This window comes from Ptychodera flava, chromosome 7 (genome assembly GCF_041260155.1).
Source record: "Ptychodera flava strain L36383 chromosome 7, AS_Pfla_20210202, whole genome shotgun sequence".
Lineage (NCBI taxonomy): Eukaryota > Metazoa > Hemichordata > Enteropneusta > Ptychoderidae > Ptychodera > Ptychodera flava.
The window spans coordinates 29,023,540-29,041,959 of NC_091934.1; the positions used below are offsets into that span (position 1 = coordinate 29,023,540).

At 39.3% G+C, this 18,420-nt stretch overlaps 1 protein-coding gene across 1 annotated transcript in view; it reads right to left on the bottom strand.

Annotated features, from left to right (window-relative positions):
• LOC139137204 (endothelin-converting enzyme homolog) overlaps window positions 1–18,420 on the bottom strand; it is a 41,866-nt gene that overhangs the window by 9,131 nt on the left and 14,315 nt on the right. Inside the window, exons 2-11 of the mRNA XM_070705190.1 lie at window positions 10,665–10,727; window positions 8,955–9,071; window positions 7,323–7,409; window positions 6,591–6,712; window positions 5,273–5,495; window positions 3,731–3,829; window positions 3,300–3,377; window positions 1,740–1,843; window positions 1,068–1,126; window positions 256–307 (exon numbers count right to left, since the gene is read on the bottom strand). Coding sequence (XP_070561291.1) covers window positions 256–307; window positions 1,068–1,126; window positions 1,740–1,843; window positions 3,300–3,377; window positions 3,731–3,829; window positions 5,273–5,495; window positions 6,591–6,712; window positions 7,323–7,409; window positions 8,955–9,071; window positions 10,665–10,727 — 1,004 coding nt within the window. The remainder of the gene's footprint in view (window positions 1–255; window positions 308–1,067; window positions 1,127–1,739; window positions 1,844–3,299; window positions 3,378–3,730; window positions 3,830–5,272; window positions 5,496–6,590; window positions 6,713–7,322; window positions 7,410–8,954; window positions 9,072–10,664; window positions 10,728–18,420) is intronic.

An 18,420-nucleotide genomic window follows, 5' to 3' on the forward strand; every position in this document is an offset into this window, starting at 1 on the left:
CTTTTCTCAAAACCAGCATGACAACAAAAAGCACCTGTGAACAATTTCTATCATCAGTATTTTTTTTTCCAGTTTTGACCACCTCCCCCCAAAATATAGTGGTCTTTCAAGTTCCCTTACTGAAAGCCCGGCCCCGCAAGCTGTTTTATAAACAACGGTAAGTATCACAACCGCACCATGCACAACGATAGCAGCGGCAGCAACGACCCTGAACAAGGCCGATTTTGACGTCGTAAAGACACTGCGTTTAGTCACCTTGGAAACGTGGGGTCGAAATACGGCCACTGCAACATTCCGGCTGGGAACACTGGAGAAAGAAAGAGGTAAACAAACGGATAAGTTGCGTGTTGCCATGTCTTTGATAACAATATCATTGTGCATCGCACACATACAGGCTGCTTTGTCAAATTGCGAAAATGAACACTGGGCTTTTCGACATTATTTTTGAGATTGGAACGAGAAGCTTTATCTCACAAACGCAACGACCTTATTCGAGCTGTAATCATGGAATCACTATTACTTGAAAGTCCGGGTCTACACGTCATCTCAGGTGATGACAAGCATTGGCTACAAAAAGAGTCGCTCACTTAATTACACTTTCTGACTCCGAAGCTAACTTTAACCCACTTTCCCTTTTAGTGATTCTGGTAGAATGAGTGGCCACGAGATGGCGCTAGGTCGCGAATGAAAACTTGGTGCTACATCTTTCAATTAAACGCACCACACGCTAATGTTAGCGCTGTTGCTGCTGAATGCAGCTGTGGCGGCAACCGACAACAACACATTGTCATAAATTCACTTACGAACAATCGGAGACAGACTTGACAATTTCCTCACCAAACGATGCGAGAACGAATTCAGCATTCTTTACTATTGAGTATAGACGAGCTCTTTCAAATTTCTGCGCTGATGAAATGCAAAATTCCCGCCCTTTTGTCGTAGCTCTGACGACATGCAATCATTTCAAATCTGCAGACGACACTTTGCTCATGGTCACTTGACCACCGTCGAGCCCTTCAGACAGAGAAAAAAATTCAATCCCAAATGTCAGAAAGCGAACAACTTACCGATTACATTTTGGTGAGCCGTGTAGTAGGCGTTGATTTCTGGTGGAGTCATGGCCCATCTGAAACGACAACAAATATAAATCTCGATCATTTGGACTCAGCCCACCAGACAATATTTTAACCACCCAAAGTTTGCTTGTAATAGACGTATCCCCTTTTCTTTCTCCCTGAAAGAGTTTCTTTTTCATCATCAGACCTGCATTGCCATTTTAAAGGTAGTATACGCCTCAAAATTGAAAGATTTAAACTATTTGCTCAAACTTTCCTCCAGGAACCGCCATTGTCTTTCCAAATAATGAAGAAAAACCAGGGGTGTCACCGTGCAAATTTTGGTACAAGAGAAACAAATGACCTTTCATTCCGAAAGATTTGACCAATCATATGAACTGATTCGACAGGTGTCAATCTGCATCTGAGAATCTCATACAAAATAAAATTTCACTCAAACGAAATATAATACATATTCTTTGTGTTTGTTTGTTCCTTTGTCTCTGTCTGTCTGTCTGTCTGTCTCTGCATGTCTCTCTATACCTTACACCCCTTTCTTACCCTCTCCCCAAACCACACTCTTTCTTTGTCTCTGACTGTCTGTCTGTCTGTGTCTGTCTGCCTGTCTCTGTCTGTCTCTGTCTCTCCCATTCTGCCATAATATTTCATCAGATAGGGTATTACCTGTGTCTTGTCACTGGTGTATGTAGCTCTTTCCTTGCTTTTTCGTATTCATAGTTCACTTTACTGAGAACATTATGAAAGAAATCGTCTTCTTTTATATCGATCTGATAAAAAAATGGTAGAAAACCGCATTGAAAACACATATCGTGCACAACATCGCAGACCTGCATTCTGCGTCAGTAATACTGATAGGACTCCCCTTCTCGAATGCAGCCGGGACCCAGAATACTATTCCAATGAGGAAATAGCCATATTTAAATGATTTGCTGCGCGCGCATGCATCAAGAACGTTGGCGAGCTTACAGACTCTTCAGGTGCATGTCTTTGTACTTTGCTGGCATCGAATTGTCGTAGAGTTTTCTCTGCTATTCAGTAAGATTCTACCCGCATTACAACAACGGCATACATTTTTACTTGACTTGACATTAAATTCAAGTTTCCTTATCATTATAAATGGCCCGTCTTCTTCAAAACTGTTCATGTTAAAAAGATTGCCAGTGCCATGAGTTCCCGGGTACGTGTTGTGTGTGTGTGTGTGTGTGTGTGTTGGGGGTGTCAGTTGCTCACGATCACAGTGTTCGCAGGGTTTTTCTTACATATTTGAGTACAGGAAGCTGTATTTGAGTAGAGGGACTGCGATTTGAGTATGTTATCCTTCCCTTAACTTACAAATGCAGCGCTAGTGCGTTGTTTTTAATTCTCGTACGCACATTCCGCAGTTAGTATAGTTTATCGCAAAGGTAAATCATTAAACTTTGAAAGTTATGCAAAAAAGTTGCAGCTGATCGACTTGTAACGTTGTTTGAAGAGCACTTGTCTCTGTCACAAGTAATGCATTTACAACTACAACTACTCGCTATCTCATTCTCACTGTTGACTTTCGGCTTCTCCTTGGTCCATTCATGACATGATAACTTCAAGATGTTTTTGACGAATGCACTTTTATCTTAATTTTCTTTGCTGAGTGCATTCCGCGATAATTACAAACAGTTGGCATCCGATGAAAACAGAAATACGCACCCCCAGGGCAATATGGCGTCCAACGTGGCAAGTGTTTTTCGTCGCCTGTTTCTTTTCCTAAAGTTTGCACATTTGTGCAGCGATTACTCTCATTAGTAATTAGTACAAATGCGTTTATAAAATTGATATATAAATAAAATTGACATATAAAACCAATATAGCGAAACAGTCATCAACAGTTAAAGCTTCTTGGCCTTTAAAGGGAGAAAGTCGTCGGAACTGCGCCTGTGCGAGTTTCTTGTTCACAAACAATGTATTTCGTGCACGATATCAAGACGCACCTCATCATCATAGCTGCAACATTTAAATTATACGATGTAGATTATGACAGACATGTTTTAACTTTCATCAATCACCATCGTACCTTGGATACAGTGTTTACATTGGTCGTATGGGTCTCACACGACTTTTCAGCGCAGTTCCAACGACTGTATCCCTTTAATATGTGTCACTTTAAAATCAACGAGTATGCTGAAATGCTACGAAATATATGGAAATACAACTTCATCGTGCAAAACCACATAAATGATATCAACTCACAAATTCATAATCTTTGTCCAGTAAAGTGTCATTCAGAATGTAATCCGGATAACCAATCAAATCGACCATAGCATCAACCTGCAAGGAAAGGGACCAATGAAATCTTGCATATCAAAATCGCAGTATATAAAACGGCTTCGCGAGCCTAACATTCCACACAAACCTGTACTTATATGAATATTATATTAAAAACGAACGAAATCGCAAAATGCACATCATTACGAGAAATGTAATCAGAATAACACTAAAATTTCGTTACATTCACGATCATTATATCGGTGACCAGAACACGTAAAAAGTGGGTCATTCAAAATAGAGCAAAACCCGCTGACGGTTGATAATCGGAGAAACAGATACAGCCGCCGGGTGAGGGCGGTATAATTGAAGCGGGCCTACGGGGACCACGTGCTGGCATTTCGAGCGCCGCTCACCTTTTCCCTCGCGGCGTCTTTGGTGATCTCGTCCATCCAATCCTGGGCATCTAATTGTTCTCTGAATGCCTCCTTGATTTCAGCGATCAAATATTCGACCTGTTGATAAAGAGTGGTCGGATATAAGATGACTATTACTTTTCCAGAGCTAGTCAAAGGAGCCAGACTCGACAATTATATGACGTCATCACACTTAATTAGCAAAAGTGCCGCTACAAGAAGGCTTTACCCAACCACAATAAGTGACGTATACAATAATGTTTCCCGCTCTCGAGTTACTTAAGGAAATTTCGGTCAAAAATTCTTTCCAAAATCATGATATGTACAAAACTTAAAACGCATTCTTTTGCGCGATTCTGTGATTTTCAACACGGTTGCCCTGTTCATCAAACAGTCGCGCCCTCGTTTTCTCGAAAATGTGGTAAATTACCTCGCCTTTGGCATTCGTAGCGCTGGTGTGTGAGCCTCAAAGGCGCCGCCACCAGCAATACTCGGAAGGTGATTACATCATAGCCAAAACTGATGACGTAATAACGACCATGTCATGACGTTTACAGTTCAATATAGTACAAAGTGACGATTGGTGTGCAGTGTGCACATCCTGTTTGGTATATGATAAATAGCAATATCTGAGCGTTATAATTTCTCGAAAGGTCAATAAAGAAAAATGTTTGTTTCTCATCTGCGCGAGCTCGATCGAGAGTGGCCGCTTCAGCCTTCCCATTTGGAAAAAAAATCTGGGGAAATATGCATTGCAGCAATCTGATTAAAATCAGATGTAGAGTACGGCGACGTCTTCTTATGCGTACGCGGTATTCTCTCGCTGTCGACTCTCACTACTCACTACTCGCCGTACTCTACATCTGATTTTAATCAGATTGGCATTGCAGCACCTATCTCAAAAATTCAAATGTACTCGGGATCACGTAGATGCTCTGCTAAAATTGTGAACAGTGAATTCATCTTGTGATCTACGTGTCGGAATCACCGATGCACGTAAATGTCCCTATTTTTATGTTTTCATGTCGGTAGAGTTGGATCATATGAGCTAAAAATAGTAATAGTAAATAGCAATAGTAAAATTAAAAGGAGCCCTACAGTGTTAAACCAACGCTCCATTTTCTTGTTTTAAAACAGATTATCGAATGTGTGCGATGCCTCATAATCCCGGGGTGGGGCTATCCCATTATTTTCAGACGGGGGTGGGCCTCTAAATTTGAAAATATTTACCCATGGATATATACAAAAATATGACCCTTTGTTAGGGATTTTCTTGACATTTGGGGGGGGGGGGGTTACGCTATTCTAGAGCATGTGAAGGTTTTCCCGAAGGTTCAGGATATAAAAGAACATTTCTTAAGTTGGTAACCCAAATTTAGATTTGTGGGATAGAAGTGACCCATCATTAGGGATTTTTTCGTGCACATAGCCGTTCACCTTTCTGGTACCCCGAGCTCATATATGAGTATTTCATGGCCATGGTGTACGATCAGTCGAGTCCGCATGCCCGAAAGGTAGCATTAATAACAGAGCAGTACTTGCCTGTCTCTTACTCTGGGCGGGAAACTTCTTCTTGACAAAAAGCGCGCCGAAAGCCATTCCCAAAAAGTCGTCTGCTAACTTGACACATTCTCTCCACGCTACATCACGTAACGTGGTGCCCGCAATGGCTTGATTGAATCTCTCCTGAACACTGCGGAAACTGATGGACATGTAGTTCATGTACTTCTGCGCCACGTGCCATACCATGTAATTATTCAAAACCCTACGGAGAAACGACAAGAGAAAAAAATGTTGGGATAAATTCGTTAGTTTGTCTTGCGTAATTAAAACACTGTGACGGGAATTTCAATCGGACGTCTTCCGTATGACCAATGAAAAATGCTGACTCATTTTTCAGAGGCCTTCTTTGCGAAATGTTTACTTTTCTGTTCGCTGGCAGTTATTTCTTCAGACGGAATCGAGAAAGGAACATTGTGAAAGGGAAAATTACTACAAGTTTCGATAAAGTTTACATTATTTTTAATGGGGTAAATATGCATTTCTTCTTTGTGGATGATTAATTCTAAGTACAGCCCAGAATTCAGTCACCATCGGTAACATGGGACATCACATGCGTGCCGCCAGCAAGAGAACTCGACATGATTTTGGGAGTTTAAGAAGCGATTTATTGACAGAACAAAAATACTGGAAAACAAAATTTAAATAAATCAAAATTACAGCGGATAGAATTTTTGATAGCCGACAGAAAATAACGTCTGTCTGCCACAAATTTTGGCGCCAAGGTGAGGACAGCTGTACGACACTGTTGCAAATATCATGTAACGAAGCTGAAAGAGCGACAGTTGCTATAATCAGATTTACTGTTCGAAGTCACTTAAAGGTATACTGTCACCTGTTCCAATTGTGCCACAGTTACATGGAGAGAGAAAAATCTAACCAATCACAGATTTTAAGCGGGTGGCCGCTTTTTAAAAACACCGTCCTCACATGGGCATTTTGAATACGAAAGAACGTCCCTTTGACCATATATGGGCATATATGTACATATTTAGATTGCTGGTGACTGTATACCTTTAACTGTTCGACGTCATTTTAAAGTTTCTTATTAAAGTATCAAGTTCAGATTCGTTTGGTGACATTTGATACATGTAAAGAGTGTAAGGACGTTGGTGGTGAGGCCACAAATTAGCCTAATGGTGGTTCATGAAACATGATAGGCTGCTTGGCGACTATACAGATTTGCAATGTAGTCCGAATATCGTATAACATTTTACCGATGTATCAAGTTCATGTTCGTTTCGTGACCTTGGCCATTTCAAAGTGACGGTCGCGATGACATGAAACGCGATTGACCTACCTCTTTGGGGTCGACTGCACAATCTTTGATAGGTTCGCCATGTAATTCGGAACTCGAACTACAACCTCTGTGGATGACGTAATGTTTGGGAACATTTCGGTGAAGAACTGGAACCAGTTGATCTGTTAAACACGTGACATGTTACGATGTATAGTATCGTGTTAACCCGGTTATTAGCTCGATTGATTTATACTTCCAATACGGAAAGCATCACACTTTTTATAAGCGGCTAGTGGTTCCAACATGGGGGTCTCCCAAAAGGGACCAAATTCGTTAAAATTGGCGATGTAAACATTATTATGTAAGCATTTCACAAGAGTGATTTTAAAATATAGTGAAGTTATATCGGTTGTGAGTACTGCAAGGTTCCTAAAATCTCTCACCGTTCCTTAACTCTCGCAACAGCAAAAACTCTACGTAAACGTATACAGAGCCTAGTGTTGATTCCCAATGCTATTATTGAAGCTGTGACGTAACTTTGGTAGAATCTTCGATACCGCATTGAAAAACCATAGTTAGGAATACATTTTTGAAAAAAAATATCCCTAATTTTTAGCTTTGCTAGAAAATTTGTGAACGAAAGTTCAAAGTTTGCTATGGCAACTATTCAAATCCTCGCTCACGCACAAGCAGGCATATCTCGTTTACATACATTGACTACATACATATATTTTGGTCGCTGTGCATCCCAAATTTTGCTGACTTTGGAGTACGCCAATTAAGAGTACTTACCGCTGGTGCCAACGCCTGTAGCTGTGTTAAGTTGAGCCTGTTGTATGTGTCGTATATATTGGGTGGTTTCCCATGTGCAGAAGTAATCTTGAAAGAGAGAAACATATATACATCGTGAATCGACGTCTGAAATTTGTCTTAAATACATTCAAAGCGGTGTGCCTCTCTACCTATGTTTGTCAGATGGCTATACTGCAAATGGATCTTGACGTTGCTTCCCAACCCTAGTCTCTGTAATGGTGTGTGTGTGTGTGTGTGTGTGTGTGTGTGTGTGTGTGTGTGTGTGTGTGTGTTGATACAATGTATCTCAGTTCGAGTGAACTGCTAAAACAAAACTTATGATTGTCAGCTGTTTGGATTGCGAAACTAGCAACCTTAACACCGTGTCAGATTAAAATTCCTGTTTTTGTCAGTAGGTTTCATCCGGATCTTCGGTGAATTTTAATCAGGATAGGTCCGCAAAAACGTATTATCTATATCATCTACAAGCAGATATTTGAACCAAACCGGACATTTGGACGGTCATTAGCTGAAATATAACCACGGTGACCATACTAGCATTTCTGAACTCGGATGGTGAAACTAGCAATAGTCTTGCTATGTACGGAAGCAAGAGAGTACAAAATGACACACAGTGAGGTGTCAAATGCAATACCCAAGTTCATTGCTTTTGCTGATAAAATGCAAATAATCATAGAATGTGATCTTAGCTACGAGATGGCTTTTATATTTTCCGTTTCTGAGCGTTAAACATTACTGTCCAAATTACTGTTATTCATATCTTTTCTTCTAATTTGTCTCTATCTTTACAACTTCTTTGTATGATGGTATCTGCCGGTCAGATTGTATGTATGTATGTATGTATGTATGTATGTATGTATGTATGTATGTATGTATGTATGTATGTATGTATGTATGTATGTATGTATGTATGTATGTATGTATGGTATGTATGTAGGTATGTATGTATGTATGTATGTATGTATGTATGTATGTATGTATGTATGTATGTATGTATGTATGTATGTACGTATGTATGTATGTTAGTATGTATGTAAGTATGTATGTGTGAATGTATGTTATTACGTGACCGTGTATGTATATCAGCGGCTAGGTAGTTAGGTAGGTACCTATTTTAGTAGGCACTCTTTGACGTGTGACGCAAAAGAGTGAGCCTTGTATTTGTGTACGTGTGTGACTGTGCATGTCACGCGTTGGCGTCGTGTCAACGCGATAATAACACGAGAAACCAATTGGTATACGCTACACCGTTTGCTGTCTCGTCCGGTCAGTATGGGGTAGAACTGCCGTCACTGAAGAGTAATACAACACTGGTACAGACAGGAAAGTATAGAAGATCGGCTGTTGTTGCGTACGCGACTTGTGCCATGTCTTACATTTTGCGCAACTGAGAACAGTGTATCTATATCATGTTCACATGTGGTTGGTAAAAACCATGTAATACACAATCATATCGACCACTCATCCAGACGACATCCCTTGCGCATGACTTTTGCATTAAACAATACTTCTGAAGCTTTTCAAGGTGAACGAGAACTAAGCCTTAGCCTTGACGATGACCGTGACCGAGCAACTGTGTAACCCACTGAGTTATAAACTTGTAACACTCACGGCTGCCAAAGACCTCTGAAAGGTGATAGCATCTTCGACGAATTGGTCAATCCTCTGTGGGGAAGCTCCGAGGAGGTCCGCTGTGGTTTTCATGGACTGTATGTAAGCGCTGAAAACCTGAAACCCAAGAAGATGCATTGTCACTTTGACATTGCTACGCGATGCCCAGGGATTCCGACAATGTCTTTTCTTCTTATTGAAAAATTGACATCTTGTCAATATCCAATTTCTGCCTCTACGAGGAAAAGTAATTTCTTTTTAGAATAAAAATTTTATTGATAACCTTTTAAACAGAATAAATTATTGTCCAGAATACAATGCATTTCAACGTCCTTTAGTTGAACGCAGATTTGTGCTTTCGTCGTATATACATTGAATATATAAGGTCGCCTTTTCTAATGTTTGGAAATCATGGATTAAAACGCTAGTATTTATACATGCCACATACACAGAATCAAATCTGACCTTGCGATGCTTTTCGAATGAGGGTACGAAGCCATTTTAAAGCAACCACTGGATCATTAGCATGTGTATCTCAGTTAGACACCAAACAATTATGTGATGTTAGTTTCTTTATCTAGGGCAGATATTCGGACTCGAAATTTTACAATTCTTTCCTAATCTACCACTTTACGGGGTTCATTTTAACGCCCTTGGAGTAAGAAGGGTTTTCACCGTCTTAGTTTTTCGAAAATCGCGAATTGTATTTCCCTGGTAGCGTTAACATAGAGATGACGACCATTTTGAATTTCAAATATCGGTAAATTTGTTACGTAACTTGTTTCTCTAGCACTGAAATTGGCACGGTGACCCCTGATTTTTATTCTCGATTTGGCAAGAAAATTGCTGAACTGTTATTGGGGAAAGTTTGAGCAAACGTTTCAGTCTTTCACTTTCGAGGCTCTGCTCTAACTGTGCAATTAAAATCACAAAACTGACGAAAACCAAGCCAAAGGATATCGACTCAAACCATTGTACGGCACAAGACTGAGCCCTGCGCATTTTCCAAATTCAGTTTGGTTAAAAATCGCAGCTCAGACATTCTAGAACACCAGCAGAAAGAGAACACTTAAAGTTCATGTATAAAATACTGACATTTTAATGTGCCTGATATTTCTCTCTTCGTCATTGGTATGTCGTTAAGTAACTGTAATGCTACAATTAAATGTTTATTCGAGTTTCGGCATTCAACCGTGATAATACAGCTAAACGATACACGCTTGTTTCGAATTCCGTTAAAATCAAGCACACTTAACTCAGAAGGTCAACTGGGGTCGATCATTCCGTCGAACCATTAAATGTGGCTTGTAAATAACTTGATTTCCCATTCTGCATGACAGAGCGGTTATGGGAATCGGAGTCTAGTCTTCGTATGGGATATTAATGGCCATTAGTACGATTAACGACGCCGTTTTCGGTGCGCCGCGGTCACCCTGAGGTCACGGCAGTGGCTACTTTTGTCCATTTGTTCGAAATTTATTCGCTCTCGTGGCTTGGACATGTCGACCTTGTCAATATTGTCAACAGCGCTTCTGTATCAAGTATGATGTTAAAATACGATATGTATGTAAAATATTGGACGTTTACCAGGCTCAGTGAAACACGTGTAATGTTTGCTTACGAATTCCACAGTTTTCAAAAAACTGGATCTCAATTATGATACATGTATTTGTAAATGTCTTCGATCTAGTTTATGACGTGCGGTCCTACCTTGTTAGTCGTGTTTTCGTTGATGAATGTTTTCTCCGACCAACTTAGGCCGCCCTGGTCTATCTGGAAAAAACAACATCGAGCATCATAACATTACATGTCACAATCATTGATGATGATGATGATGATGATGATGATGATGATGATGATGATTACGATGATAATGATGATGATGATGATGATGATGATGATGATTACGATGATAATGATGATCACGATGATGATGATGATGATGATGATGATGATGATGATGATGATGATGATGATGATGATGATAATCATGATTATGATGATGATAATAATAATGATGATGATTACGATGATAATGATGATCACGATGATGATGATGATGATGATGATGATGATGATGATGATGATGATAATGTTGATGATAGTGGTGGTGGTCATGGCGAGCATAATTATCATATTCATAATGACTATAACAAGAAAGATTCACCAAAGAGCAAGTAGCTGACCCTTTGGACGTTTTTCCCCTAGTTTTGTTTCTATGTCAGTGGCAGGTTTTGTTCCACACCGCAAAGCATGTCGACATATTCCACTATTAAGCTTGCCCAACTATTAAGCTATAGGTGTAAAATGCACTGTTATTGTATACATTTGAATTCTGAAGCAGAATTCACTCTTAAACTATGACAGAGTAGTCTACACATGTAAGGCTGAGTTGACAAGCCTAACAACTTGTATCTCAACATGCTTTGGGGAGAAGAACAACTAAAATTAACACTCAGAACGAAAAAAGAGGGAAAAAAATCGTCAACAGTTACAGCTACTGGCTCTTTAAACATCGTTATAGTAATTGTTACAGGCGCACTGCTTTTTTCTGAAAATTGACGTGTTCTGCAAAACTTGTCACTGTGGTTCATAGAACACATATATGCCTAGGGTTTCTTTTGGTCAGCATACGAACCCCGAACACTAAACTCTTCGACATGCTATGAATAACAAACTTCAGCGTAGAAGCACGAACAAACGAGCAAAACTTGTCTTTGACGAAACTAGCCCCAGGTATTTAGACACTTGACTGTAGCGATCTGAGAGTAGTATTGCACGGTGTTGAAAATATTTACTAAATGTTAATGACTTCAAATGAGTCCAACCCCTTGACAGACAAATGAAAGAACGTCAATCTGCTGTGGATTCGTCATCGATAAGCCTGTTTCTTGTTTTTTCGCTTGCGCAAGAATGCGAAGTTTACAGTTGACTTAAACATTACAAACTCGATACTTTTTAAAGTTCAAAATAATCACAGCTTGGGAGACCTAAACAAGATCTTTGTACAGTTTTTGCTTTGCTACGTTACTTATGAACCACTAACTAACGATGCTGCAATGACGTGTGCAAAAAACTGTTATGCGTCTTTTAAATCGCCTCTAAAAAGAGTTAAATGTGAATAATGTACTCTTGAACTAATATTTCCAGCCTTATATAATTGTATATGCTAATAGTGCCCCAAGGTGATGCAACTTCGCTTTGTACTGTTTTTGCTGAGACATGTGCACTAAAACACTGGTTTTTAAAGTTTACGGTAGTATGCGCCTCGAAAGTAAAAGACAAACTATTGCTTAAATTTTCCTCAAGTAATCGCTAAACCGTTCTTTTCAAAATCAAGAATAAAAACCATGGGTCACCGTGCAAATTTTAGTACTAGGGAAACAAATTACCCAAGATTTACCGACATTTAAAATTCAAAATGGCCGCCATCCCTTAACTCTATGAAGAAAAATAAAATTTTCGATTTTCGAAAAACTAAGATAATAAAAAGTTTTCTTACACCAAGAGCTTTAAAATGAACCCCACAAGTGGTATATCAGAAAAGAGTTGAAAAAGTTTCAGAGTCCGAATATCTCTTCCCCAGGCATTCTACCTTGAGGCACAATCTCATATCATCTTAACCAAGAGTTGTACAGCGTAGATTATCTAGGGCATTAACTGTCTAAATAGCCTTTATAATTGTTGCCTGATAAAATATGGCTCGAGGTATGAAATCCTCAAAAAGACAAGAAGGAGAGTTGACACACCGTCTAGCGTATAGCTGTGGAACAATTACGACAACATAGCAAAAGTCACTCATGCATCGAAAATAAACGACAGATAATAATATATGCAAATAAAATATGAAATTTCCGTCAAGGGAAAGAAAATAAAGTTTTATATATATATATATATATATATATATATATATATATATATATATATATATATATATATATATATATATATATATATATATATATATATATATATACAGGGCTCGAAATTAACTTTTTTCCTGGTAAAGTGGACTACCATTTTCTGAAGTTGGTAGCCCAGTGACAATGGCTGGTAGCCCATGCATATTTTAGTTTAACCAGACAAGAAAAAGCTATTTTTCAAGATTCTGCCCATGAAGCGAATGTGTTAGTCATTTGATGTGAATACTTCCACACCTTTAATACCCAAAGGAAACTGGTATAATTGACAACAGTGACACTCAAAAGTTTGGTGACCTATCATCGTTTTGACAACCCGTTTCATTCTCAGAGTTGTGTGCAAATTTTGATAGCCGTCATTGCAACGACCACGATCCTCTCAGCACGACTGTAGCTGGGCTAAAAACAGACCATGGGCTTTCTGTACTAGGGAGGAGGCATAGTTTCCGTGTGACAGCATTTAGCTCATCCCAAAGAGATGGTCCAGATATGGCATGCCTAGTAATGTTTGAATTTCATGTCCCAGGCTTTGGTAGTCCGTGTGGGCCAACATTTCATGGTCTTTGGTAGCCCGAGAGAAAAGGTGGTAGTCTGTGGGTGCGGGACTACCGCTAATTTCGAGCCCTGATATATATATATATATATATATATATTATATATATATATATATATATATATATATATATATAATATATATATATATATATATATATATATATATATATATATATATATATTATATATATATATATCATCAGCGGACATCCGACCGGAAAACACGTTATGTAGAAAAGAACTGAGAGGTTGCTAGGTATTGCTTCAGCTGATTTTGAACTTGTACATGATTATAATTTTCACGTTAAAATAGTTTCCAAGTTCCACTAGTTTCCAAGTTCACACATAATACACCCGTTGTTGCTTGTTCTGTCCATTCATTATTTTTTGTGGTAATTTCTTCGTTTATCGTTTCCTCTTTTGAACCCTTGATCACACTGGGGAAATTTACTCATGAAGCTGCAGTACAAGTTCCGAAGTTCGGAAGAGTTCTCGTCACCAGCGGTCTAGGCACGTTCTCCGACAGATAACGCCCGTGTGAAAAAAGTGTGTATTTTGTTTCTTGGTGAAGACGATAGCTCAAGGGCCTCATAAAAGATACTGCATAGCTATCGCGACTCGACCTTAAAGATGAAGTAATGAGTGGAGTTTACTAAGCAACCGAGACAAGTATCAGTCGAGGAGATGATACCGTAAAAAGTCTCTCTTTTTGCTAAATTTACACGAGTTTAACACGTTCTCAATCTCTCCCGTGAAAAATGAAATAAGAATAATCGCTGCATCTTCTGGTGATATTTTCAATTGGATTATCTTCTTCTCATGAAAGTAAAGGGAAATACTAAGTATTGCTCTTGACAACATAGCGCGTTTGTGCGCTCCATACGTAGACACTGGGTGACACATTCATGTTTGCAAAAAAGCTGGTGTTTTCAAAGATTTAATTTTTTGTGCAGCAAAACGCATGACTTCAGATGGGCAGGAGTTTTGACTTTTGATATTCACTCGTGCATCCGGGACATTTTAAGGCCTCGACATTGAAAACAGGTCCTCTCTGATGTTCTGCATAATGGTGGATTTGGACAACACTTTGGCGCCGTTCGTCGAGTAATACGCAATGCTTGTGTCGGTAGTCAAAGTTGCCTCTTAAGTTCGCACTAAATTTTGTAAGGAAGTTACCATTGTAAAGACACGTTGGCTCTTTGTCAAATTACGCAAAATGCGTCACTATTAGTTAATCTTGACGGGTGTAGCATACTAGCAGGGTACGCTTACCCATCCCAGCCACAACTGTAGGCAGTGATTGAAGATGGTCCTTTTGTTATTGACATTTGACCTCGAATGATAATGGTTATTGGACATATTTTGATGCCACATTGCGGAGCATACGACAAGAAACTTTAACCGATACATACACGGATCAGAATCCAAAAAATGTGACTCTTGCTAATAGTTAATATCCACAATCACAGTGTGCTGGGAATTCGCGTGCCCTAGTTTCAAGAACTCACTTGTATTATCAAATGTGAAGGACTTGCGAAGTCCTGCTATGCTGGAAACGCGCCGTATCATATCCTGCAAGGACGCCCATAAATATGACGATTTGATTTAAACCGCATGCCGATGACATACAAGTGCAGGTCCATTTATCTTGTATTGCACGCATATTGTTACACCACATGATTATCAACAGTGCGGATCGCCCGTCTTGATTGACTTGTATCGCGTTAACTACTTGAAAACATGTGCATGGCCTGACAACTGAAGCTGATCTGTATCGAATTCTGTAGCGGACAAAATAGATTTCGTTGTCTGTATACTTTTGGCGCGCGCGGGAAACTCGGGCCAAGCTGACCAATGGGGTGATTACTGACGATGTCGGAGCGCCACAGCTTGACAGTTAATTAAAATATTGATGATAGGAATTCTAACGCAGAAAATCAAAAATCAGATTCAGCGAGGCCTTTGCTGCCTGCACGGCACTGGGACCTGAAATAATGAAAAGAGAACAACGATGGCATCATTTTTATGATACTTTTGATGACTTGAGGTTATTTGTTCTCTTGAACAAAATAAGAGTTTCAAATACTCTAACAAGTTTCTTCTATGCATACGTGCGTCTATTGAGTTGTCCGAGAACTAGCATCACGCTTTAGATATTCATTTAATATTCATTTGTTTTCTTGGGAGACTGTCACTTCTGTCCATAGCTAATTATCAACACATTTATTTGTAATTTGTTTCTTCATTGCGCAAAGAGTTACTTATCTTTTGAATGATATTTCGTTCAACAAAGCTTATACGATTGTACTAATTTGGTCGTCGGAATATAAAGTTGAACTATTTTCTCTGTAACAAGTTTATTTTAGACTGCGATTCGAAATGGAAGCCCGTCAGTGAATCACGTTCGTCTCGGTGTTGGTACAGTCGCTGAGGGTTTATGTTGCTGCAAGGAATTGATAAAGTACAGGGACTCCAATGATTGATGATACAAGAACCTGTAAGCCTTATTAGCCCTATATGCACGTACTTCCTACCTCCGTGTACAAAGTCAAACAGCAGTAATCGCAGTGTCCCACCAGCTCTTTGGACCGACAGGCGACACACTGTTAGCGGCATTAAGGAATCATTTCCCGCTTTTTCCCCCACCAGAAAATTGAGAACATTTCCAGTAACATCCAAACCAAACATAAACCATTAATGGCCGGGGAATTTCTTTTCTGACTGACGTCGATAACAAACGGTGAGACGCTGGATAATGAAGCTATAGTTTTGCTTTACTTTTGACTCAGTCACAGGAATTTGAGTCTCTTGTGGGATTTGATGACATAGTCAAGTGTACAGGCAAACATAAAACGCTACCGAGAATTTACGAGAATTGAATGAATACAAAGTACAATAACCCTAGCTTGCTCTTTTAAAAGAGCGTTGTCGTCTGTAGCGCCATACCAAAATGATTCTGTTCAAAAATGATAATTTTTATCATTTTTATCATGGTGTGATGGCAAGTTTTTTACCTTCGCAAAATCCAAAGTTACCATGTTTACTGTTGATGAAAATGTCTGACAATCAAACTTTCCACAATACGGAAATTTATGTCCGAAAACTGACACACCTCCGGTAATGGAATTTGTGTAAAAAGTTGTGCTAGTATCAAAAACGGGGATCAAAAATCTATAGTCAGTTCCTCAGTCAAGATTCTAAATGAGGGGAAAACGAGGTGAGGGAAAAGACAAGGAGAATGTCTGTGTGTCCTATTTTGTCGTTTTGTCTCGGTAGGTAATTTTCTGGAAGCTGGGCGAATCAAAAATTGTCAATAACTAGTGTACTAAAAACACCTTTCGATTTATTTCATCATATATTAACTTTTTAAAACACCACAGTGCAATAATCATGAAAAAGTTGCATTGGGGCCCACGTGTTGCTCTTGCTCAATTAACGACCTACACCCTTAATCACGGCGCATGCGTAACAATTTCAAACGACATGACAAAATATGACAACCACGTGTTGAACGAGGTAAGGCGAACTGATAGAGAAATAAAAATGAAACTTTTCACATGATAGTCTTATGAATAAATGGTAATTTCGTTTATGTGTTCTAAGAAGTTGATCTTTTTACTGCTAAGCAGCGTTCAGTGATTTACCAAGCTGTAGTGGTTGTTACATGCATGCTTTGACGACAAACGCACGTAAACGTCCTGTTCCCGCACGTTTTTTGATATTTCGTGTCAACCGCTGATAGCACAAGACTTTCAGCGTCTGGCATCACGATTAGACTAAAGAATAGCGGTTTGTATAAGAATATCGTTAACGCTAGACTTACCCAAAATCTGTGGGCATATAATTTATATCAAAAGATGTAAACCTCAGCAGAGAATATCGCGTTGTTGGTAGGGTGATCGCGAAGTTGACTTTGGCAGACTGTTGCGTGTAGCCTACTCGAGTGAACGCGAAGCCAGCCAGTAACTACGCTCGAGAAAAACCAAAAGATCATAAGCCAGTCTGCGGGTACACCAAAAATATTACACTTCACAGATATCAACTTATTTTATACAGAAAGGATTATTTGCGGGGGCATGTGTTTCTTATCCCCTTTATTACAGCTAGCACAATAAAGATATGTGGCACAGCCAAAATCGCCCTGACCTTTACCAATGTTCAGATCAGTGTTTGTGGAGATGTGCCGTTTGAGATCTGCGATCTTCTCCAGTATGTTTTCCCTGAAGAGAATTGACTGATTACGAGATGGTCTGCAGATTTATTGCCGGGACCGTACTTGACGACCGCAGTAATGAGTTTTGATCCATTGCGGCCCAAGTTGGCGAGGGGCGCTCGCTCAAGTACCATAGCCTCGGAGACGAAGACGTTTTGTCATGCATGAGGGCGGTAAATCCCAATGGTACATCGGCTAATTCCAAATCGCCCCGAATAAACCCCGGTTGCTCTGGGGGATAGTTTCGCGGATTAGATGCAATTTTGTCGTCTTTAATTATCTGTCAAATATCCGAATGCCAAGGATGGCTAATCTTTTTTTTGAAAACGTAAATCCAATTGTCATTTCAGAGTACAATTCTTGTCCGTGTCAGTTCTGGAATATTTCTGGATTTAAAACGATTTGAATTAATTTACGGCAGTGTGATCTTTTAATTGTTCAAATTTATCAAAAGTATTAGGTTCTCCATATAGCTGAAAGTTGCAATCTTACAATTTATCCATACTTTCAAGTTTCCTATACTACAATGTCAAATTCCCCCAAATTAATTCCTATCGTGTTAAATCCGGAAATATTCCAGAACTGACACGGACAAGAATTGTACTCTAAAATGACATCCGAAAGGGATCGATTGCTATTGACTTATTTTTAATGCGACAGACAGCGTGAATGGATTTAATGATTGAAGATGGTGTAAGTTGGTGAAAGAATGGAAGGCCTGTCTTTAAAAGACAGTGAGTTCGAATGTTTGTGTGTAATTTTTGTAAATCCGTTTATA